The 26,351-nt window shown below is 35.4% G+C and overlaps 1 protein-coding gene across 4 annotated transcripts in view; it reads left to right on the top strand.

The window, feature by feature from the left end:
* Window positions 1-26,351, top strand: part of GTF3C3 (general transcription factor IIIC subunit 3) — a 43,334-nt gene that overhangs the window by 7,329 nt on the left and 9,654 nt on the right. For 2 of the 4 annotated variants that reach the window (XM_037850166.1, XM_037850168.1), the window contains exons 3-15: window positions 2,545-2,732; window positions 3,501-3,624; window positions 4,996-5,187; window positions 5,711-5,876; window positions 9,570-9,717; window positions 10,263-10,335; window positions 11,734-11,837; window positions 12,766-12,937; window positions 14,642-14,844; window positions 15,178-15,279; window positions 15,909-16,044; window positions 18,704-18,941; window positions 19,626-19,816. In XM_037850166.1, the coding sequence (XP_037706094.1) occupies window positions 2,545-2,732; window positions 3,501-3,624; window positions 4,996-5,187; window positions 5,711-5,876; window positions 9,570-9,717; window positions 10,263-10,335; window positions 11,734-11,837; window positions 12,766-12,937; window positions 14,642-14,844; window positions 15,178-15,279; window positions 15,909-16,044; window positions 18,704-18,941; window positions 19,626-19,816 (2,037 nt within the window). The remainder of the gene's footprint in view (window positions 1-2,544; window positions 2,733-3,500; window positions 3,625-4,995; window positions 5,188-5,710; window positions 5,877-9,569; window positions 9,718-10,262; window positions 10,336-11,733; window positions 11,838-12,765; window positions 12,938-14,641; window positions 14,845-15,177; window positions 15,280-15,908; window positions 16,045-18,703; window positions 18,942-19,625; window positions 19,817-26,351) is intronic. The other 2 variants (XM_037850167.1, XM_037850169.1) reach the window with 2 other exon arrangements.

Raw genomic sequence — 26,351 nt, 5'->3', positions numbered from 1 at the left:
TTTGTTTTCCTTTATGTCCTTCAGCATATTGAGGATCATTTTTTAAAAGTCTTTGGCCAGTATGTCCAAAGTCCAATTCTCTTCTTTGATGGTTTCTAGATTTTTACCGTGTTCTTTTGGATGTACATCTTTTCCTATTTCTTTGATTGTCTTATAATCTTTTGTTGCACAGTGTACATTTTGATAATTTAAAATGTTAAGTCTGGCATTTAATCCCTGCATTGCCTGTTCATTAAGCTTATATCAGCTAGTGATGTGTGTGCCAGGAGCTAACAAAAACAAACCAACTAAGGCAAAAAAAACCCACCTTTTCCAGTTTTTGCAAATTGGTTCTGTGTTGGATGGTGCTCTCCTTCAGAGTTTAGACTTCTTATTCAGAAGAAGAGCCTGAGGCAAATATGAAATCTAGGATCTCTCTTGTCTCTTCTAAGCCTGTGTCTTATCCTAGGTTTCTGCTTGCTGGTGGCCTTAGGAACCTTCCCCCCCCCCCCCAATCTTTACAGGAATTCCAGTGCTCCCTCTGCTCTCTATGAAACAGACTTTCTCCCCCTCCCTGGTACTCTATTGTGTGACTTAAAGCAGGTAATCCTTTGCCCCAGACCCATTTGACTTAATTGTTTCTAGCACTGCTTTTTCTTTCTTTCTTTTTTTTTTTTTTTTTTTTTTTTTTTAAGCCATCTGTAAGCTACTTCTGCCTGCAGGCAATTTCTGGGAGGGCAAACAGATATGAGTTTTCTGGTCCAGGTTTCAGGCTGCCACCTGATTGATACCAACATACAGGCACTGCACAATGCTAGTAGGAACTACTCTGCTTCCTCCAGAACAGGGCCAGAGTACCACAATGGGAGCACAGTCTTGATCCACACCATGGAAGGGGTGGGAGCAGCCAGCAAGGACACCATGAGTTTTCCCATATAAAGCTGCATTTTTTTGGTTCGTCATTCATCAGGTTACTATAACCCTTCAACTGTTTTCCAGAGTTTTAAGGAAGATGGCTCTGTCAGTTTTTGCTAGTTGTTGAAAATACCCTGGAATGTCTTATGCCCCCATCTTGGTCGATCAGAACTTCAAAGACAATTTGACACTGTTTTTGTTTTCTTGTTTATTTATTTATTTTTTTATAACTTGTCTCTTCTAATAAGAGTATAAGTTCCATGAAAGTAGAGATCCTCCCTGTACTTTTCAATATTGTATCTTTATCCCCTAGAATAATACTTGGCAAATAGTAGACACTGAACAAATACTTGTTGGTGAATGAACACTGCAGGTTATAAAACTTTTTAATCTTTGCCAATATAATAACTGCTTTGGGTTTTTTTTTGTACATAAAAATACGTGCCTTGACTTTCTAAAATGTGGTATATGTCTCTGCTTTAACAGAAAATGAGCTTTGAAACTTAACTTTTTCTGAGTCATTCAAAGTCATCAGGATAAACATAGAAAAGTCATTATACTATGGTAGTATCTTAAGATACAAGTGGAGTACACCATGTTATTTTATCCCTGAAATAAGAAGTATATTTTAATACTAATAGTAGCTTTTATTGAGCACTTTCTATATGCTGGGCATTATTCTAAGAGCTTATATATATAAGTATATATTGACTCATTTCCTCCTCAGAGTATCCTTATAAGGCAGGCATTATTATTAATCTCATTTTATAAACAAGTAAACAGGTACAGAGAGCTTAAGTAGTTTGCCCATGGTTACACAGCTAGCAGTTGATGGAGATGACGTTTAAACCCAGGCATCCTGTGGGGAACCAAGATGTTACTTAGACTGTGTCCGGGGTGGCTGCCTGGAATGCTGGGCTGCAGGCCTGCATGAAATGCTGTGCAGGCACACCTTGTAAAGATATGTGTCTTGTGACTATGACGACAACGTTTACCATTGTCCTGAACCTAGATTGTTCCTTCTGATATGCAATAGGATGTAAACATAGGTATCTGGTGGGCTGTGTGTGCCTTAGGACACTTAGCATATACTGTCTTATCTTCTGAAATAAATAAATAGCTGGAGCACAGGTGCATTGGCATCCACTTAGCATACGATGCAGTGGATCCCCTGCTCCCTTAATTCTTAACTTTGTGTCTGTGTCTCATTCCTGCTCCTCCCTGTCAGCAACAGCATCCTGCACAAGAACTTTCACATTTAACAAGTATGTTATATAACCTGTGTGTGTGTTGTCCCGTATACCTCCAGGCTTTTAAAATTCTTAGCTCTATTTTTTGTAAGTGTTTTCTCTTTTCTTTCTGCTTTTAATTGTTACTTGTGTCTTCTGATTTCCTGCTTAATTTGCTTATTGATCTTCATACAGAGTAAAATACATGGCTTTGTGATAGCTTTTGTCTTTGGGTTGTTTTTCGGGGGTGTTTATTTTTTACTTCCAAATTTGGTGTGGCTGTGGTAGAAGTTGATACTCCAGATGAGGAGAACTGACTGTCTTTGAGTATTATTAAAAATACTGTTTTGCTTTTGAGTAGAGAGTGTTCTAGAGCTTTTCTTTCTTTCTTTTCTTGCCAACCTGAATATTGTTTCTCCAGGAGAAACGTCAGATGGGGTCAGTAAGTCAGTGCACAAGGTCTTTGCTTCCATGCTTGGAGAGAATGAAGATGAAGAGGAGGAGGAGGAAGAAGAGGAAGAGGAGGAAGAAACACCTGAACAGCCCACTGCTGGGGACGTATTTGTGTTGGAGATGGTTCTCAATCGTGAAACTAAAAAAATGATGAAAGTAAATTGTTACTTATTTTAGTATTTGTAAACATAATGTAAAACATTGTCAAAATAATTGAAAAAGAAATCTTTAAGTTACACATAGATCCAGAAAAGAATTAAAATACTGAATAAATTACCATGAGATAATAAATAAAATACCATGAGATAACTATCATTAATGATTTCTTATGTTTCTTTTAGATTTTTAAAATGTAAACTCTAATTATTACAGGTGTCAAAATATACTCAGTTTTGCTATTAAAACTTAAAAAACATAATTTTTTTTAAAGTTAGTTCATTCTAAATGGTTAAATTTCAAAAAAAGAGGATCGTTAGCAAATTTTACCATATTAAGTCTCCTGGCATGTAAATCCATATTGAAGCTTCCAGTTTGACATTTTTTATTATTCTAATTCATAATTGAGTAATTCCCAATCACTTTAGTTTTTGCTTTTTAAAATTTTATGATGCTTTTCTTTGAACTTTGTACTGTAGGAAGTTTTTTGGTTTTGTTTTTGGTTTTAACTTTCTGAGGGGCTCCTCTTTGGAGACTGTCATAGAATAATTTCCACTTTTTCCTGCAGTTGAGTTTTAGAGTTTTTCCTGAAATACTGACTTTAATGTCAGTGAGTCAGTTAGAATTGCATCCATTTATTTTTCAGTTCTGAATTGGAAAGTTTTAAAGAAAATGTCAACTTCGTTATATCCTTTATTTCCTAATGTGGTTGGAATTAAAATCTAAAATTTTATATTTTAAACTAAATGTCATTTTTCCTCTGTACAGGAGAAAAGGCCTCGGAGTAAACTTCCCAGAGCTCTGAGAGGTCTCATGGGTGAAGCCAACATTCGCTTTGCTCGAGGAGAACGTGAGGAGGCGATATTGATGTGCATGGAAATCATAAGACAAGGTGTTTACTGAGAGGATTTTATTGATAATAGCAATTTAATAATCTGACTTTTAAAACAATGAAGGAGTACTTCACTATACTATTTGGAAAATGTATTCAGAGGCTGGAAGGTGATTGTGATAATAGTAACTTGCCACTTTTCACTTCTAATAGGAGACATTGCTAAAAAAATTAAAATCACACAAAACAGTGAAATGTCATTAATGCTTATTGAACTACTACTTTCTATTAAATTCTTATAGGCTCACCTTTTTTTGTTTTTTGTTTTTTTTTGTTTTTTCCCCTTTTTAATGTTTTATTTTAGGGCTTTTAGACTTCTGTGGTATTTGTTTTTTTTTTGTTTTGTTTTTTAGATATAGCAAACAAATTATGTTAAAACCACTTGAAAAACATTCTTTTTTTCTTTCATTTTACAGATCAGGCTGTACTAGATTATTTTAACTTACAAGGCTATAATACCATTTAGCAAGACACAATTTAAACTTGTCATTTTTTCTCGCCATTAAACTGCAAACCCCGGGCTATTGAAGAACATCTTCAGAAGTGATTTTTTGACTGATAACTTATATTTATTATTTTGCTCTCCTGATGTGTTGCCAAGTGATGCCCTGAATAGTGGCTTGGATAGTTGTAATTCAGTGAACTTTTAATTTATCCCTTCAATATTTTGACATTTCCTTTTTTTAAGTCTAGGGTCCTTTTAGAAGACTTGTTGTAATTTCCTAGATTATTTATGAGGGTAATCTGAGGCTACTACATTTTCTTTTTTGCCCTATCAGAAAAAAAAAGTTAACCACACTTTTCCCTTTAGTATATTTCCTTGGTTTCCCCACTCTCTAATAGCATCTGTTTCTTTATTTCCGTTTTTAATACTTCCGTTTTGGCAATCATCTTTGATTTTAATCCTAGTAGTAGTTGAATGTCGTTTTAGTAACATTATTTCAGAAATGTAGATTAACCATTCACTTAGCTATCCTGGGTTTAGGTGTTACTTGGATATCCATTTAATCATTTATCCTGTACTTCTTGGTGTGGGAGCTGGCACCTGAAGAATCCAACCCTACTGATGTGGTTGATGCTCATTGGGATGAATTTGCTGCATCATTGAGCCATGTTCAGCCTTAGAGAAGAGGGGCTTTCCAAGAAGAGGGCATGATGGAGAAATTGTACTTTCCTTACAGAAAATAATGCTTTAAAATGCTAAAATTTATGAAAATAAAATGAAGCAAATTATAAACTATTATTTATTCAGAATTCATTCTGCTAGAGTGATTTAAAGAGCTTAGTTTGAACCATGGGATTGACAGCAGCTCAAGCCTCTTCCCTTGGCCAATGAATTTTGTGTTTTTTTTTTTTTTTAATTCATTATAGCTCCTCTGGCTTATGAGCCATTCTCTACTCTTGCTATGATATATGAGGATCAAGGTGATATGGAGAAATCATTGCAATTTGAGTTGATTGCTGCACATTTAAATCCCAGTGACACAGAAGAATGGGTTAGACTGGCAGAAATGTCTCTGGAACAAGACAATATTAAGCAGGCTATTTTTTGCTATACAAAAGGTAATTACAATTTTTTTCTTTTTTTTTTTTTTATAAAATGTTATATAATAAGTTTTTTGGTAATTGTAATTGCTACTCTGGTTTGTGATGTTGGCTCAAATAAATGTATTCCTTATATTCTGTTATATCAAAGGAAAGTATTACTGGTACCTCTGTTTTCATGCTTATCATCAACTATTTATAATGTGAGCTAATACAGCACGAAAGTTGGTAGGTGAACAGTACCGTTAGTGTCCCACCACTGAAATCAGTGTTGGTCCTAGGCTGCTCTTTGAGGGATAATGTAAGACTTGAGTAACCAAATAAAGAAGACTTACTATAAAGATTCAGGTTCTTTCTGTTCTTGGATCAAACCTAGGTGAGAGTTCCTGTGAAAACAGATTTATTCCTGAATAACCTCCTTGGTTACATTGGAAAATTAAAGTGTTTATTAAATTTTCTGAAAAGATTCTGGGTAACACCCAGATACCTTATATCCCTTTTGGTGTTAAATCTGTAATTGATGTTCCTCTTTTCTTTTTAGCCCTTAAATATGAACCTACTAATGTCCGTTACCTGTGGGAGCGATCAAGCCTTTATGAACAGATGGGAGATCATAAAATGGCAATGGATGGTTACAGGCGTATTTTAAACCTTTTGTCTCCATCTGATGGAGAACGTTTTATGCAATTGGCTAGAGATATGGCGAAGTGAGTATGGAGTGAAATATGTATATAAATATATATATGAATGTTCTTATTAATCATCTTATTTTAGAAATCAAAGCGTATGTTTGAAATAGAATATCCTGTTCCTTGAGGTTCAAGGAAGTTAGGAAATCATGTTTTTACCTTCTGTATTTTATATTATACCAAAGGTAGGTTTTTACCTTGTTCTTTTCTGCTTCCCAGTCAATTGTGTAATTGCTTAGAAAATTTTGTATATAAGGCTAAATTTCAAGTACTTACAAGCTTAAAATGGGATATGTTCTAAAAGGATAATTAGATTCCCACGTTCCCATAACTTAGTTGAAGTTTTGTACATTTGCAATGATGGTATTTTAAATTATTTTTTATTTCAAATGTGCCAATGAAATGTCTTTGATCTGGGATCTGCTATAATCATTTCGTCTGGAGCCAGTACTAGAATAACATTTTAAGAATAAAAATCTTTATAGTTGGCACAGTTGACTCTAGGGTTAGGGATTTGAGGAATGGTCGCATGAGGGGTATGATTTATAAATAGGATGATTAGAGAAAGTCTTATTCTTTGTGATGTGATGGTGATAGGACCTGAAGGTGAGCTAGAGAAGGTATGGGAGCACATATTTAGGGAACAGTATTGCAGGCAAAGGAAATGGCAAGTGCAAAGACATGCTTAGGGAACAGACTGGAACCTGAAGGATCAAAGATTGCATAGCAAGGAATAAGAACAGAGAGGTATCAAGGGAACAGATCATTTGGCCCTTGGGGGCCATTAAGGGTTTTGGCTTTTACATTGAATTAGTTAGGAAGAAGCCATTGGAGGTTTTGAGTAGAAAAGTGACATGATCTGATCTGACTTAAGTTTTAAATGCATCAATTCTGACTGCTCTTTTGATAATAGATTGAAGGGTAATAAGGGCAGAAGCAGTGAGACCAACTAGGAAAGTATTGCAGTAATCTATTCAGGGGATAACAGTAGCTTATACCAGAGGGAAAGCAGCAGGAGGTGGTGAGAAGTAATCAAATTCTGGGTATACTTTGAAGGCTGAGCTCTCAAGATTTTCTAATGTATTTGGTATGAAAGGATTCTCTCTCTCTCTCTCTCTCTCTCTCTCTTATTCTCTCTCTCTGTGTGTGTGTGTGTGTGTGTGTGTGTGTGTGTATGTGTGTGTGTATGAATTAGAGAAGGAGAATAGGATCCTAACGTTTTTGACATAAGCAATTGGAAGGATATTGTTACCAATTACTGAAATGGAGAATAATTCAGGAGAAACAAATTTGAGAAGAGTAGTTCAGTTTTTGGATATTTTAAGTTTGGGTGAGTGTCTGACATGCAAGTGGAGCTATCCAGCAGGCATTTTAATACCAATCTAGGGAGTGAGTGGAGAAGGATGGAAAAGGGAAAACTTCTCAGGACTGAACCCTCAGGCACTTCAGCATTTAGAAGTCAAGGAGATAAATAAGGAACGGCAAGGAGACTGACAGGAATTGGCCAGCAAAGCAGGAGGAAAATTAAAAATGTTATGTCCTAGAATTTTATTGAAAAGGCTTTTCAAGGAGGAGGGATGATCATCTATGTGAAATACTGCCAATAGATCATGTAAAATGATTAAGAAATCAAATGGCTAAAAAGCACATGAAAAGATGTTCCTCTTCATTAGCTATTATGGAAATGTGAATCAAATTCACGAGATATCATCTCACACTTATTAAAATTGCTGCTGTTAAACAAACAGAAAACTACAAGTGTTGGAGAGGATGTGGAAAAACAGGAACACTTATTCACTGCTTGTAGGAATATAAAATGGTACAGCCACTGTGGAAGGCAGTTCCTCAGAAAACTAAATATTGAGTTGCCACATGAACCAGCAATTCTGCTGCTTGGTATATACCCACAAAATCTGAAAGCAGGGACACAAACAGACGTTTGCACACTGATGTTCACAGAGGCTTTATTCACAATTGCCAAAAGATGGAAACAATCCAAATGCCCATCTATAGATGAATGGATAAACAAAATGTTGTATATACATACGATGGAATGTCATACAGCAGTAAGAATGAATGAGGTCTTGAAGCATGCGACAACATGGATGAACCTTGATGATATAATGCTGAGTGAAATAAGTCAGACACAAAAGGATATTGTATGATTCATTAATAAGAACTAACTAGAACATGTAAACTCAGAATCTTAAAATGTAGAATATAGGATATTTAGAAGTAGAAGTTAGAGAAGGGAAGTGGTGACCTAATATGTTCAGAATGTATAACGAGGTTGAACTTAAAAAGTTTGGAAACAGATATGGGGTAAGGGTAGCTCGTTAGTGGGAATGGAAGGAATAATGCTGTATTGTAGGTGACCTTGGTTGAAAGGCATTGTTTAAAGTCATGTATGTCACTGGTTAACAGTATAAATTAAAAAAAAATGATTGAGAATTGACAGTGGGATTTAACAAATGGAGATCAGAAGTTTTGGCAGAATAGTGGGAACAGAATTTGATTGGATTCGGTTAAAAAGAGAATAGGAAGACAGGCATTGGAGATGGGGTGAGCAGGGGATAGGAACTCTTAGGAGGAATTTATAAGGGAAGCAGAGGAATGGGGAGGTAAGTGGAATGGGCTGTAGGGGCAAGAGAATTTTTTAAATAGGGAAAATTTACGATATATTTGCATTCAGATCAGAATATTCCAAAATTGAGAGACACATTGAAGATTTATGAGAGAAGGGACAATTTGCTTTAGCAATATCCTTGAGTAGGTTAGAGAGAATGGAATTTAGTTCCATTGGGGGTTGGACTTTAAAAATGTACTGACTATTCATCCATGATAAATGGCTATAAGTACAGATAAGTAGGTAGATATGGAAGTAATGTGGGAAGTCTCCTGATTGGATTCTCTTTTCTTGGTAAAATAAGAAGAGTGAGGATGGGAGTGTGCTGGAGGTTTGACTTAGGGAACTGTGAAGTAGGACCTTGCTACCCCCCAGACTGGCAGCATTTGAATCCAGTGATATATCTTCAGGAAGCAGCATCTGGGCTCCTGCCCAGCTCTACTGAATCAGAATATGCCTTTTTTTTTACAGTATCCCCAGTTGATACTATGAATATTCAAGTTTGAGAAGTACTGGACTAGATAACTGTAGTAAGATTGCTGAGGCTGGTGGTCATTAATTTAGAGTGATACTTCTCAGCATTGTTGGCTGTTTTTCTCTAGCTGGACAGGTGGTGGTGAATAGTAGGCACAGTTGGGGTTTTATCTGGTAATTTTGATAAAAGGAGAGAAGGACAAGAGAATTCAGGGATTGTACAAGGGAGTAATTATAATGTTGGACCATAGAGAAGGAGGAAAGAGGAAAGATAGGACATTCAGGGTGTGAGGAACAGTGAAAACATGGTAGGATCAATCTGTCATAGATCGTGTTGGGGTAGAATAGTTGTTGGTGTTGTGTTACAGGAGGAATGAGAATGATAGGAGGTAGCTTTTGGAGAGTGAGATGCTTGAAATGATGACATTATTATACTGACATTGCAAATTTTTCTTGGGATCTGCTCTCTGATTATGCAGGTTGTATCTCCTTCCAAATTTTAGGAAAATGAAAATCATAGTTAATTATTAGCAATAATTCCTAAGCAAGAAATTGAGTTTTATGATCTGAATTAAATAACTGTTCCTCCATTTTTCTACTTCATTTTTTAGAAGTTACTATGAAGCCAATGATGTTACTTCAGCTATTAACGTTATTGAAGAAGCTTTCTCAAAACATCAAGGCCTAGTCTCTATGGAAGATGTTAACATAGCAGCTGAGCTGTACATTTCTAACAAACAGTATGACAAAGCTTTGGAGGTAGGAACATTTACGTGTTTCTCTTAGGTTTTGAACACATTTCTGTTTTCTAGAACTTCTTAAAAGCTGGCAGTTCCTCATTTTAGCGATGTGTATTGAATTGCTTATATACTGAATATTTATGTATTAAAGTCTGTATGGAAACAATACATGTCTAGATTCTGTAGTAATTCTGTGTGAAATATACACTGTAAGTTGTTGTATGGTAAAAGATACTGCTATTATCACAGGTGCCAAGTACATATACTTCAGGGTATCAAAACTCAACAGCAGACTAATTATTATGACTCAGTTCTTAAGCTGCTGGGAAAAGTAGGTTGGTTTGATACTGGGGAATAATGTATCTTTAGTTAGCATTAATTAATATGATATAAAAAGATTAATGTACCAAAATAGTTCTTTATTTAAAAAAAGATTTTCTAGTCCATTTTATTACCCATTTATATATTGTAAGGATTATTTGATTAATTGTGTAAATCTTTGCCTGTGAAAAGAAGTTTATCACATATAGCTGTACTTTTCTTTCTTTTTTCCAATTGTTTTAGGTAATTACAGATTTTTCTGAAATTGTGTTGGTAAAAAAAACTACAGAAGAAGGCACCTCAGAAGAGAATAAAGGTTGTAGTTTCCTCTTCATGAGAAAGTGTATCTAACCCTCTCTTGCTCATAATGTGAAATGTTGAATTGATAGTTAATGTTCTCACTGTGTGTTTTCCCAAGAAGCATTTTTACCTCAGGGATACTTTATGTCTTTTATTTTCTAAGTATTGCTCACAAGTTATCTTTTAAAAAGTAATTTTAAGTCCCTTTTATTTCTAAAGACATCCATTTGAACATGGCACTTCTCATTGATTCAGGGCCTTCCTTAGTACTAAGTGAAAAAAGATTGAATTATTGAACAGCTTATTAAAAATCTTTTGATCTAACACAATTTACTTTTCAAAAAGGCCTTAAAATGCTTTCATTTTGAAAAGTCTACTTCAAAGTCAAGCATTCACATAAAAAGTAGAAGCTAATATTACCTTACATAGTTTGAAAACTCAAAATGATTAGAAATCTGCTTAGAAAGTCATACCTGAAGTGTGGCTTGCAGGGTCTCTTTCAGCCCTTTGCCTCATCCCAGCTCTTTTCTTTGTACCAATCTCATTAACCTGTTCTGTGAAAATATTAATGCAGAATGCTGTCTGAGGTTGTAACAAAATTCATCTTATTATGGGCAGAGTTCTTATATAGCCCTCTGGTTATAAGATAACTCCTATGTAGTGTCTTCCACACCTTCTAGGTGAGGCTTTGATGGTGGTTGAGGGAGGTTGGTATTGACTCATTCCTTTTTCAAAATAGCTCCTTCCCCTAGCCTGTCATGATGTCTAAAAAGTCCATCATTATGGAACCCTTTGGGTTAAGGCATAATTATTCAGAACCAAAAACCCTTGATAATGGGGACTAATAATTCATTTTTACATAGAGAGCAGTCCTAAGGTAAGACATGGGACAGATAAATATTAAAGCAGAAAGTGTTTGGGAAAGAAGGAGCCCAGTTTGATAAAACTTTCTTGTAATCTACTATGCTAATTTGTGGGGAATACACAGGTAAGAATGACATTTCCTGCCTTCAAGGAAGTCGGGAGGGAAAAGGAATTCAAATGAAATTTATATACTTTAATTATAATAGAAGGACTTCTGTGATCATTTCTATAGTAAAACTGGTGATATGGGAAAATAGGTGGGGCAATATACTAAGGATCAGAGGAGGTTTTTAGAGGTGTAGTTTAAGCAGACCTCAGACAGACACCCATGGGAATTAGGAAAAGAATAGGAAGGATAATTTTTACCCAAAGACAGGATAAAGGGGGTGTAAGAAACTAGTATCAGAATTGACCAAACTTGGAAGTGACTGTGGAATTATTTGCTTTGAATGAAGTTAATGAGATCTTGCTTAAAAGATACAATATGCTTCATTTGCCCAACATTCTAATCTTGCATATAGGAACTGCTTTTTCTTCATTGATTCCACAGCTGGTGACAGTGTTACCTGCACCATACCTGATGGTGTGCCAATAGATATCACAGTGAAGCTGATGGTCTGTCTTGTACATCTCAACATCCTTGAACCACTTAACGTAAGTAACTTCAAGATGTGCACTTGAGATACTTAAGATAAAATGGACAGTCTGTTTTCTTCAGATGACAAGAAATCATAACTTGATCCAAGACTACACATTTCTTAATGACCAGGGAGGTCACAGTAAGCCTCAAATTATTTTTGTATGAATGTATTATAAAAGCTAAAAGTATTTTGGAATTGGGCTCATAGTAATTTGTTTTTCTTTTAAAATGAGAACAAACTAGAGGTTAGAATTTGAGATTGGGCTTTTTAGACAATTGGTGATAAATCTGACTGCTATTCTCTTTTGTCAGACTAAGTAATCGAACAGAAATTTATTGGACATCTGTTTTGTAGACCTTAGGATAAGATATTGAATAAAATATACAAATCTGTGCCCTCCTGGATCTTTCAAATAAATATGTACAATATATAGGGTGTTAGTTGGCAACAAATGCTGTGGAGAAATATCAAACGGGAGAAGAAGTGTTGGGAGCGAGGGGAGTTAACAGTTTTAAATAGGATGGTAGGAAAGCCCTCCCTAAAAAAGTGACATGTGAATAATGACCTGAAGTATAGAAGTAAGGCTTGCAGATGTCTGAGGGACCAACTTTCCAAAAATAACAGTAAGCACAGAAGTCCTGCAGCAGAATGTGCATGGCTTGTTGGAGAAAGGGCCCACAGACCAGTGTTGTCTTAGCTCCTGCAGTGCCTGCCTTATGAGAGGTCCTTGAAAGTAATGTATCCATTGAGTGAGTGATGGAAGTATGAATTCTTTTTAATAGAGAAGCAAAAAGGAATAAAAAATTTAGAGCTATTTTTACTAATCCTTGCTTCTTTATGCTTGCCTGATATAACTGATATATATGTTAGAAAGAGATATACACATAAACGTGCATTTTTGAAATGAATGTTTGACTTACGGCTTTTATTTTGGTGTCTAGCCTCTATTGACAACACTGGTGGAACAGAATCCTGAAGATATGGGAGACCTGTATCTAGATGTTGCTGAAGCTTTTCTGGATGTTGGTGAATATAATTCTGCACTTCCCCTTCTTAGTGCACTAGTCTGCTCTGAAAGATACAACCTTGCAGTAGTTTGGCTTCGACATGCAGGTAATAGTTTTTGGGAAGGGACAGTTTTAATAATATAAGCAGGTAGAACTTACTTTCCCAAGATGTAATAAATACATAATATGTTAACATTGTAATGAAAGTAATTCTGACTTCATGGCAGTTTATTGAGTCAATATTTCAAATTATCTTGGTGGGCCACTAAGCAATTTCTCCCTCACTAATGCTTTGGAGGAGCAGTTCTCTTAATGGTACCATAGTGGAGGAGGACTAACATGTCCTTCTGATACCTGTCTTTTACCTGGGGACAGTTTAACTATAGGCTCTGATTTCTAGTTGGAGATTTGTCAAACTTGGGGGTACAGTCACATTTTTTTAAGAGTTTTACAGATTTATGTTTAATGTGTTAAGAAAAAATATTTGATGTATTTTTCAATGCTCTTTGAACCAGAAGTATGTTCAAGACTGGATTTTATCAGTCATTTACAACTGAGTCTCTTAAAAGAAATATTTAAAAGCAAAAAAAATTCTAAAGATTTCCTATTGAATCAACATAAAAGATGCATTAAAATTGTAATATTCTCAGTTTAAAAAATTGTATAGTGACAGGAAATGAGACCTATAACTAGAAAAGCATTGATTGACATTTAGGTCACTCACATCCCAGATATGAAATGGGAAAGAGAGCACTTAATGATTAAGATAACACTTCACTCCTTAGATGAGTGAGCATGAATATAAACATTATACTATCATAAAAATGTTACATTATTTGTGGGATTTTAATTTTAAGGACATGAGTTGTGAGGTAGAGTTTTTATTGCCTTTCTAAAGTTGTAACGTTGAAACTACACCTACACTACCTGTAGTAGACACTTTTAAAATCCTTTTTAATTGTGGTTATGACATTGATAAATGCTGCTTCCATTTTGAGCCCCTGAAGCCAGAGATGAGTGTAAGGTAAAACCTGAGGGTCATCTAAAACTCATAAAGAAATGTGGGTATCATTATATAAGAAATATTATTAGAGGAATTTAATGTTTGTAGCATAATATATAAAATCCCATAAAATTAAAAATTATATAACATTGAAAATGAACAAGGACAAACTATGAGAAATCCTTTGTGATGATCCATCTGCATTAGTATTCCTCTCTTATCGAAGTGTAACTGAAAGATGATGTTCAGTAGAGATTTAAGAAAGTAATTGAAGACTATGTTAGGAGATAATTGCAGTGTAAAAGGAAAGAGATGTAAAGGGCCTGAATTAGGTTGCATCTATTAGAGTGGAAAAGGAGAAATGCTTTCAGGGACTTGTTTTCAAGTTCAAATGATGGGACTGAGTGATTGGGCATAAAGTTTGAGGAATAACCTCACTTCTGAGAACTTATCCTGAGGAAATAATTGAGTGGAGCGAGGGGAGGTAGTTTATGTTGGGGAGTCTGGCAGTCAACGAAAACAAGTGAAGTGAGCAAGTAAGAGTTATAGGGAAGGGTGAAAACCAGAGAATCCTGTCTAAAGGGCATTCCTGCATTTGAATTTAGTTAGACATACATTGATAGATTGACTAATCAATAGATAGAGATTAGAAGTAATAGTTGTTTTAAAGTACTAAATATGCTTGTGTAGTTTTCTTGCTTTAATTTCTTTTGCTGTTTCTCTAACTTTAAAAATAGAGAAATAACAATTTTAACCAGTTTACAAAACTGCAGTTCATATTTATGTTTTATTTTAATGTCATCAAAGAATGTTTAAAGGCCTTAGGCTATATGGAGCGTGCTGCAGAAAGCTATGGCAAAGTGGTTGATCTGGCCCCCCTCCATTTGGATGCAAGAATTTCACTTTCCACCCTTCAGCAGCAGCTAGGTCGACCTGAGAAAGCTCTGGAAGCTCTGGAACCAATGTATGATCCAGATACTTTAGCACAGGATGCAAATGCTGCACAGCAGGTAGGCTATGTAACATGGAAAGAGGCATTTCTTGGTAGATTATATTTTGCAACTTTTTCCTTAGTTTAGAATCTCTCCACAGCTTATATCCAAATGTTTTGTTTTAGAATATTAAACTCAGTGTTTTTGAAAAATGATTTTGAGTCATAAGTTTCAGTCACTTATTAGACATTGTAAACTATAGTTTGTAAAATATTACATTTTAATTATTGTGAAGGATTATAAAGCAAATGATTTTAATGTTTTGTTTCTAACATAAAATTTTGTATGTAAATAAAACAACTTACAGCAAAGGAATCTTTTTCACATTCATTGTCATGGGCTTATTTTTAGGAATTGAAGTTATTGCTTCATCGTTCTACTCTCTTGTTTTCACAAGGCAAAATGTATGGTTATGTGGATACCTTACTTACCATGTTGGCCATGCTTTTAAAGGTGGGTAATGATCTTTATATTAGCCTTCTTGACCTTTTAAATGCTAAGCATTTGTTTTAAATACAGATTATAGCTATTTTATAACCCTATTTTACTCTATTAAAATCACACTTTTTAAAGCAATATTCAAATGAAGAACAAAGACTTAAAGATTAGTGGTATATTAGAGATTTAAAGTTCTACATGAAGCTATAAGCTCAATAGTAGATGCTAGGACATACTTAGAAAAGTCAGAATCATATATCAGTTATTGGCCCTGATGACAGTGCTATGTGCCAAAATTGCTCACTCTGCAAAAATGTTTTCCAGTTCTGTTGTCCTTTCTTAGTCTGGCTTTTTTTGCGGGGTGGTAGTTGTACATATATGTCTGTGTACATTCTTGTGCATATATGCATGTCATAAAGTTAATGTGAATTGCATTCTTTTTCCCTACTAGTAGTGTGACCCAAAATTCCTTTGGTAAGAAAAAGAAAGTCGATTCATTCTACTTTTATATATGTATATGTATAATAATTTGGCCTCTTTTTCCCTCACATAAACAGCTTTTATACACACTTGTGATACTTGCGGCCCATAGATTTTCTTTAAAAGAAATATGTTTAAAAAATCTCAACTTATCTTTAATTCAGGTAGCAATGAATAGAGCCCAAGTCTGTTTGATATCCAGTTCCAAATCTGGAGAGAGGCATCTTTACCTTATTAAAGTGTCAAGAGACAAAATATCAGACAACAATGACCAAGAGACAGCAAATTGTGATGCAAAAGGTAATTAATTCGCTTTATTATATAAAACTTGGCTGAATTGAAAAGACTCGTGAAATGACATCTGAAGTAATCTAGTTGAAAGTATACCTTTTCAAATAAAATGAAATATTCTCATCTAAATCCCTCAAGTATAATAAACATCATTTGATTGGTGTTTAAGAAAAAGGCTAATGTAAATACTTTGTTTCTTAAAAATTAAAAAGTAAACACCTGCTTGAATATTTCAGTGAAAAACTAAAACAAAACTTTTAATTTTGACTTTTTAAGAAGAAACTACCTTATTTTAAGAAATTTCTGACAATTAGATGACAGTACAGAGTATTTGTCCAGTCTCTTCAATTACATACATTCCGTTCTTTGTTAAATTTGTTTTTGATAAATGTAGCAATTGTCATAGGAACTCTTTGAAAATAAGTTACTTTGACCTGGTCTCAAGTAATATGACTTTCAAAGGCATCATCTATTTTTAGCTGGAAAAGCATCATGTATGTTTGGGTGAGGTTATTACTCAGAGAGACTGCTTTGGAAAAAACCTAGACTATAAATTAGAGATGTCAATGTGGTGGAAAATGATTTCATTGTTAATCACTTCAGCAAATACCTATTAAATCATTGTTACAGGCATGCAGTGTGTAATGAACAAGGGTTTTAGAATCCAGATGATCTGAATTGCTGTAGACACAATAAAGGGCATAAGATGAGGAGGTTAGAGGAGAGGATAATCAGAAGGATGAGATGAGCACTTATGGGCTGCGGTAGAGGGAGGACTCAACTGCTCATAATTTAGCTATAAATGCCTCATAGCACCTGCCACTTCTCCGGTTAGATGATTCTGGGCTTGGAACTTAACTTAATAGCTTCTACCTCTGAAGCATGTCTTTTGGACCGTGTTTCCTTCAGTCCAAGTATCTGATTCTGCCTGTTTTCTCTTTCAGTGATTCCTCATTTATGGTCCATTGTTGGTTGGTCATGTGCTCATAAAGTGTGTGTTTGTTTTGTTATTTCATCTTGGTGGGATTCTTATTGCACTGGTGCACCATGATAGCGCTAGCTAGGTATGCCAGTTTGAATATATTGTGTCCCCCAAACACCATTATCTTTGATGTAATCTTGTGTGGCAGACATTATCAGTGATGATTAGATTGGAATTCTTTGAGTGTTTCCATGGAATGTGCCCCACCCAACTGTGGGTGATAACTCTGATGAGATAATTTCCATGGATGTGTGGCCCCACCCATTCAGGGTGGGCCTTGATCAGTGGAGCCATATAAATGAGGTGACGGGCAGAGGGAACTCAGTGCAGCTGTGAGCGACATTTTGAAGAGGAGCTACAGCCAAGAGGAACACTTTGAAGAAAGCAGAGGAGCTGCAGATGAGAGACAGTTTGAAGACGGCCGTTGAAAGCAGACTCTTGCTCCGGAGAAGCTGAGAGAGTACAAATATCCCAAGTGCAACTAAGAGTGACATTTTTGAGGAACTGCAGCCTAGAGACGAACGTCCTGGGAGAAAGCCATTTTGAAACCAGAACTTTGGCGCAGACACAGCCACATGCCTTCCCAGCTAACGGAGGTTTTCTGGACCCCATTGGCCATCCTCCAGTGAGGGTACCTGATTGCTGATGTGTTACCTTGGACACTTTATGGCCTTAAGACTGTAACTGTGTAACCAAATAAACCCCCCTTTATAAAAGCCAATTCATCTCTGGTGTTTTGCATTCCAGCAGCATTAGCAAACTAGAAACACTGGGCCTCTTCATATAAAGTGCAACTTTGTACTCTGATTTTTTCACTTAGCATTTTATTATAAACATTTTCTCATGTGATTCTATTCTCCATATAGTGATTATAGTTAAAGAATGTTTAATATTCCATTGGATAGCAGTTCCATTATTTAATCATTCCCTTATTATTTTTTAATATATGGTGTTTCCAGTGTTTCCTTTTATAAATAATACTATAGTGAGCTTCTTGATGCATCTAAATTTATTTATCTTTTGGATGAATTGTTTAGGATAGATTGCCAGAAGGAGAATTACTAGGTCGAAGAGAGCAAAAATTCTTATGGGTTTTGCTGTTTCTTGAGAGTTATAAAAGGGACGCTTCTTACAGAGAAATAAAAAAAGAGAGAGTTTATTGAACGAAAATAAATTTTGAGGTAAAAAATTGAAATTAGAAAAAGATAAAGAATTGTCTGATATTGACATCATTTGCTGAACAAGCATTTGAGTACCTTGTTTGTGCAGAATTCTGTATCTGACCACAATCATGGAAAGCACTCCTTCTGCCCTGGAAGAGCATATATTTTACCTAATGCTGAGAAACACAAATGTGTTAACTTGACTTTGAAGTGGAATTAATCACCCTAGTTTATGATTCTAGCAATATCTTGCTAGAACAGAACAGATATTGCTGGAACAGAACAAATCAGAGGTGAGTATTACATAGGTTATTAAGGCGGCAGAGCAGAAGGGGGTAGTATTGAAGGAGTGTAAACACGCAATTACCCCTTAACCTCATTGTCAGAATAGTGTTGGCAAAAATTTAGTTCCATAGGATCATGGTTAAGTTTACCTTAAAGTTGATCATGTGAATTTTACTTCTTAATATTGCTATTTCTGGAAATACAGCATTCTAACTGGTTTTCATTGGTCTTGTTTTAGCAATATTTGCTGTACTTACGAGTGTCTTGACAAAAGATGACTGGTGGAACCTTCTGTTGAAAGCCATATACTCCTTATGTGACCTATCCCGATTTCAGGAGGCTGAGTTACTTGTGGATTCTTCATTGGAATATTATTCATTTTATGATGACAGGCAAAAACGCAAAGAACTAGAATACTTTGGTCTCTCTGCTGCAATTTTGGACAAAAATTTCAGAAAGGCATATAACTATATCAGGTGACTTTCTGATTTATTTTAATTAGATTCTTTTAGAGTATGTACATTTACTTTGATTTAGTCTCTCATATTCAAGAATTATGCTGTGTTATTTTTACCTCTCCTTTTGCTTACTGGTTAATTCAGTTCATTGGTTGATTCAGAGAGGCAATATAGCAAAATGATTGCGAGCATGGACTTTAGGGCCAGACTGTTGGGGTTCAAATCCCAGCTCTGACATAATCTAGCCTGTGTGACCTTAGGCTATTTAGTCTTGTGCCTCAGCCTACCTATCTATAAAATGGGCATAATAATATTATCAGCTCGTAGGGTTTTTGTGAGGGTTAAACGAGTTATTGTATGTAAAGTCTTTTAATAATGTCTGGAACCATTATTCAGTGCTTATTGTAATGCATGCATCCATCTTCAGCAGAGGAAGAAAACTGAAACTTAAACCATTCAAGTTTTTGGCTTAAAACTTTTGTTGCAAAGCAGAAACAACATGTAGAAAAACTAACTTAAGCAGCATTTCTGGGAAATATCTTTCGCAGTGCAAGAGGCTTAGCTTAAATAGTTTGAAAAAGTCATGTTTCCTGTTTGTGGGATGGTGCATTTGAATGTTGATAGGGACAGAATTGAAGAGTTTCATTCTTAGAAATAAGGAAAATTTTCTGTTTTCATTTTGCCCTCTTTGTGGAATTTTAGGATAATGGTGATGGAAAATGTCAATAAACCCCAGCTCTGGAACATTTTCAATCAAGTTACTATACACTCCCAAGATGTACGACATCATCGCTTCTGTCTTCGTTTAATGTTGAAAAACCCAGATAATCATGCTCTCTGTGTCTTAAATGGCCACAATGCATTCGTGTCGGGTAGTTTTAAGCATGCACTGGGTAAGTCGGTCCTGGGACATGACTTTGTCTAGCGAGTAGTGTAGCCATCAAGAGCCTAGACTCTGGAATGAAACTGCTGGGGTTTAAATAGCAGCCCCACCATGGCAAATTTTTCTGCTTCTCTGTGTCTCTGTTTCTTTATTTCTAAAATGGAGATAGTAATTGAACCTACCATGTAGATCATGAGGATTAAAAGAGTTAATACAGAGTACTTAAAACAGTGCCTAACAAGTAGTATATGCCACATAAGTGTTAAGTATTAATTATTAAATAATAATATTAATATTGTATTTATTAAATTAAGCTTTGGTTTTAGAACACTTAAGGAAACTTTATAATCCATTTTAAAAGTCAACATTCTCCTGCTTAGGCTCCCTTTTTTTTAATGTACTTTTATTGAGATACACTCACACACTGTATAATCCATCCAAATATACAGTCATTGGCTCATAGTATCATCATATGTTGTACATTCATCACCACAATCAATTCTCGAGCATTTTCCAGAATAAAAGACAAAAAATATAAAAAAAATTTAAAAAATTAAAAAAACAAAAAGAATGTCTAAACCATCCCATATCCCTTATCCCCCATATTATTTATATATTTTTTGTCATTATTTTATTACTCATCTGCCCATATGCTAGTTAAAGAGAGTGTCAGTCACCAGGTTTTTCACTATCACACGGTCACATGATAAAAGCTAGTTACACGATTATCAACAACAATCAAGTCTACTGGATTGCCATTCAACATATTCAGGTATTTCCTTCTAACTATACTAATACACTAGAAACTAAAAAGGAATATCTCTATATAATGCATTAAGAGTAACCTCCAGATTGACCTCTTGACTCTATTTGATTTTGTGTTTAAAATAATTTTCATCTATCATCGATGCTTTGCTATGTGATTTTAATTTGGTGTAATGCAAAAGAAGGATTTAGGATACTGATAGTTTGTTCCTTTAGGTGACAAGTCTTTATATTAAAATTTATTTACATGGTGCTTATTAATTCTCACGAAAGTCAGGTAAAATTCATTAATCTTTTCTAATAAGAAATTTCTATAACAGGAATCATAAACAAACAAGTAGAAAATTACCTAACCAAGTGTTTAAACTTAAAATTGGCCATGTATCTCTTGCTGCCTAAAAGATAGTATCATCAGGTACACTTCTGAATAAGCTGTGATTTTGGCTATTTAAGAATTTCATCTTTCTCTGTGTATGATGGGTGTTTTCACATCAGTCAGTGACTCTGAACATCAGATATTGAAACTTGCCTCTAATGTGTGTACTTTTTGGAATTGTTAGTTTAATAGTAAGAAAATATAAAATAGATCTATTTTCTTTCCTTATAGTTAGAAACTTCAACATAGGTAAATGTAGAAAAGTCTAAATGACAATCTACCATCTTTGCTGCTAAGGATATTCTGTGGTACCCTTCCTTCTGGAATAGAAGCCCAATCAGTTTATGCACTCAGTAAACTATGTATGTTAAATTACAGATCATACTTTTATGAGAAACATTTGCTTAAATTCCCTTACCTCATATAGTTAGTTGTGGTTTTCTTAACCTCATTTTAATTATTTATTTTTTAGAGAGTTTGTAGGTTTCCAGAAAAAGCATACAGGAAGTACAGTTCCCATATACCCCACCCACCCTACTCCCTACCCCCACAGTTTTCCCTATTATTAACATTTTGCATTAGTGTGGTACATTTGTTGTAATTGATGAACCATTATTTTTATAATTACATTACTAACTAAAGTCCATAGTTTATGTTAGAGTCCACTCATTGTGCTGTACATTTTTATGTTTGTTTGTTTTTTAATTTTTACCTTGGTAACATATACAACATAAAATTTCCCATTTTAACCATTTTCAAGTATACAATTCAGTGGTGTTAATTGCATTCACAAAGATTAGGAAACTATTTTTCCTTTTCTTACCTCCATTACATTTGAATTTATAGAACAGTTAAGTTAGTTTTACAAAAGAATTCGCCAAAAAAACACAGATGTCCCCATTGCTTTTAAAATAAATTTAAGATCATAATTTGATCTGTATTCAGTTTTCTTGGAAACAATTTATTGAATAAAATTATTAAAGCAGTACTTTTTAAAAAACCATTCTTTTTTAAAAAATTGTGGTAACAATATAGTGGAAATTCTAACCATTTTTAAGTGTACACTTCAGTGTTAATAATTACATTCACAATGTTGTGCTACCATCACCACCATTATTATGACTTTTTCATGACCCTTAAACAGAAATTCTCTACCTATTAAGCAAAAACTCCCCATTTGTTCCTTCCCTCAGCCCCTAGTATGGAATAAGTATGGATTGCTCCCTTTCCCTCATTCATCAGAACTTTTTAAAAATTGTTTGTAGTATTACTCCTAGGAATGTCTAGCTGTGGCTAGAGAAAGTTAGTTTTAATTATTCATGTTTAATCTTCATGGTCAGAATATATCCATGGGTAGATTCTTTTGACTGTATTATATGCTATACATTGTTTTTTTTCCAATTCATTTTTATTGAGATATATTAAAAAACTATACAATCATCCAGTACCATTATATAGTTGTGCATTAACCACCACAATCAATTTTTGAACATTTTCATTACTACATGCAAAAAAAAAAGAATAAGAATAAAATTAAAGTAAAAAAGAACACCCAAAACATCCTATATCCCCCATGCCTCCCTATTATTCATTTACTTTTTGTACTCATTTTTCTATTCATCTGTCCATACACTGTACAAAGGGAGCGGGAGCCACAGAGTTTTCACAATCACACAGTCACACACAAGGGAGCGGGAGCCACAGAGTTTTCACAGTCACACAGCTATATAGTTATACAATCGTCTTCAAGAATAAAGGCTACTGGGTTGCAATTCACCAGTTTCAGATATTTCCTTCTAGCTATTCCAGTACACTAACAACTAAAAAAGGATATCTATGTAATGCATAAGAATAACCTCCAGAATATCCTCTCAACTCTATTTGAGATCTCTTAGACACTGAAACTTTATTTTGTTTCAGTTTGCTTCCCCCTTTTGATCCAAGAAAGCTTTCTCAATCCCACGATGCCAAGGCCAAGCTCATCCCCTTCTTGTGGCTGTATAATTGTTTTGTATATAATAATTTGTTTACCCATTCATCTGATGGGCATTTGGGTTGTTTCCACCTTTTGGCTATTTTGGTTAGTGCTACTATGAACATGAGAATGGTTGACATGCATGTGATAGAATGTATTATACTTTAAAAAATCATTAATGTGATGGGAGGATCTAAGATGGCGGCATAGAGAGGCGTGGAAGCTAAGTAGTCCCCCTGGAACAACTGAAAAAAAACAGAAACAACTAGTAAATAATCCGGAATAACTGAAGGGGGACAAACGTGACCATCCAGTCATCATACACCAACCTGAATTGGGAGGAATGGCCGAGATCACAGCATAAAATCTGTAAGTAAAAACTGCGGTTCCAAATCGGGAGACCCCTCCCCCATAGCCCGAGCTGCAAAGCCTTGTGGCACCAGAGAGAAGCTTTCTCCCAGCAAGCGAATATAGTCCAACTGGGGTTTTAATTAGTGAGTGTAAACTTCTCACTACAAGGTACGAATCCCCAACAAGTAGACAGAGGCTTTGGGTGACAACTGACCTTGGAGAGCCGGAGGGTCGCCTTGGACTAGCTCTGTTCCTTTTTCAACTCAGTGAAGAAAGCCTCAGCCATTTTCAGTTCCCATTACTGTGACCCAGACAAGGGTATAGCACAAGCAGAGAGAGAGCATTGAAATGCTAATGACCTCCCCCTAGGGCATTTATCTTTTCTAAGAGGAAAGGGGTGGGGCCCAGCTCTGCTACCTGCCTTTCATTCAGAACTTGGGGAAAAAGAGCCACACCTCCTTACACCAGTCAACAGTTATAGGCTAACAGGCACCACCTGCTGGGCAGAAAAGCACAGTGACTGGAGGCATCACAGGGTGTACCAATTTTCTAAGACACACCCTCAGGGAAACCAGAGACTGAATATTTCTTCCTTCTGGGACCTTAGCCCATTCTGGTCTGGAGAGGCCTGATTGGGGTAACCAAGGAAACCATGCCTAGACAACAGAAAACTACAACCTACACCAAGAAACATGAAGCAATGGCCTGGTCAGGGGAGCAAACTTGCACTTCAACTGTGATGCAGGAATTGAAACAACTAATAATAACTGAATTCAAAAAGTTTAGGGAAGATATGGCAAAAGAGATGAACCATATAATGAAAACACAGGAAGTACATAAGGTAGAAATTGAAAGTTCAAAAAACCAACTGGTGGTATCTGTGGAAATGAAAGGCACAACACAAGAGATGAGAGACACACTGGAATCATACAACAGCAGATCTCAAGGGGCAGAAGAAAACATTCAGGAACTGGAGAACAAGGTACCTGAAAGCCTACACACAAAAGAACAGAGAAAATAATGGAAAAATATGAGCATCGTCTCTGGGAACTTAAAGACAAAATGAAAAGCAAGAATTTACGTGTCATTGGTGTCCCAGAAAGACAAGAGAAGGGAAAGGGGGCAGAAGCAATAATAGAGGAAATAATCAATGAAAATTTCCCATCTCTTATGAAAGACATAAAATTACGGATCCAAGAAGCGCAGCGTACTCCAAACAGAATAAATCTGAATAGGCCTACGTCAAGACACTTAATCAGATTATCAGACATCAAAGATAAAGAGAGAATCTTGAAAGCAGCAAGAGAGTAATGATCTATCACATACAAAGGAAGCTTGATAAGACTGTGGATTTCTCAATAGAAACCATGGAGGCAAGAAGGAAGTAGGGTGATATATTTAAGATACTGAAAGAGAAAACCACCAACCAAGAATCCTATATCTGGCAAAACTATCCTTCAAATATGAGGGAGAGCTTAAAATATTCTCTGACAAACACAATGACCGAGTTTGTAAACAAGAAACCTGTTCTACAGGAAACATTAAAGGAAGCACTGCAGACAGACAGGAAAAGACAGGAGTGAGAGGTTTGGAAAACAGTTTTGGGAGATAGTAGCACAGCAATGTAAGTACACTGAACAAAGATGACTGTGAATGTGGTTGAAAGAGGAAGGCTGGCATCATGTGGGACACCAGAACAAAAGACGAACGATAAAGACTGGGACTGTGTAACTCAGGGAAACCTAGAATGCTCAACAATTGTAATAAAAGGTACAAAAATGTTTTTACATGAGGTAGAACAAATGAATGTCAACATTGCAAGATGTTAAAAATAGGGTGGGATTGGGGGGAAAATACAATCAATGCAAACTAGAGGCTAGAATTAACAGAAACATTGTATTATGCTTCCTTTAATGTAACAAAAGCAATATACCAAAGCTGAATGCATAAGGGGCGGGGGGGGGGGATAGGGGAAGAATATGGGACTCCTGGCATTGGTGATGTTATCTGACTCTTTATTCTACTTTCGGTTAATGCTATCTTTCCTTTTGTCACCTAGCTATCAAGTTTGTTTGTTTGTTTTTCTCTCTTTCTCTTGCCTTTTTCTTTTGCCTCTCTGCCTTCTTTGACTCTTCTTCTGTCTTTGTGGAAGAAATGTCCTTATATAGAGAGTGGCGATGGTGCTCAGTACATAAATATGTGACTATACAGGGAACCAACAATTGTTTACTTAGGACGTAATGTATAGTGTTTGAACAAAACCGTCTTTAAAGAAATGGGTCAATGAAGAAACCTTGAGGGCACTATATTGAGTGAAATAAGACAGACACATAAAGGCAAATATTGCAGGGTCTCACTGATATGAACTAATTATAATATGTAAACTCCTAGACATGAAATGTAAGTTACCAGGATACAGAATGAGGCTAAAGAATGGGGAGCTGTTGCTTATTATGAGCAGAATGTTCAACTAGAGTGAACTTAAATATTTGGAAATGGACAGGGGTGATGGTAGTTTGTAATGAGAATAACTAACAGTGCTAAAAGGTGTGTGAAGGTGGTGGAAAGGGTAAGCTCAGAGTCACACATGTCACCAGAAGGAAAGTTGGAGGTTAAAAGATGGGAAGGTATAAAACAGTGAATCTTGTGGTAGACAATGTCCGTGATTAACTATACAAATATTAGAAATCTCTCTCATGAACTAGAACAAATGTATGTCACTATAACTAGAGGTTGATAATAGAGAGGCATATAGGGAAAAAATATATACCTATTGCAAACTATATACTACAGCTAGTAGTATTTTAACATTCTTTCATCAACAGTAACAAAAGTACTAAACCAAAACTATGAATCAATAGTGGAGGGGGGTGGCATGGTTAGGGGTATGGGAGAATGTGAGTTTCCTTTTTTTTTTTTTTGTCTTTGTTTCTTTTCTGCAGTAGTGAAAATGTTCTAAAAATTGGAAAAATAAATAATTGTGTTGATGGATGCACAGCTGTATGGTGGTGCCATGGCAATTGATTGTATACTTTGGATCTTTGGATAGTTGGATGGTATCTGAACAATCTCAATTAA

This window comes from Choloepus didactylus, chromosome 9, assembly GCF_015220235.1.
Source record: "Choloepus didactylus isolate mChoDid1 chromosome 9, mChoDid1.pri, whole genome shotgun sequence".
NCBI lineage: Eukaryota > Metazoa > Chordata > Mammalia > Pilosa > Megalonychidae > Choloepus > Choloepus didactylus.
This window is presented reverse-complemented; position numbering and strand designations above follow the sequence as displayed.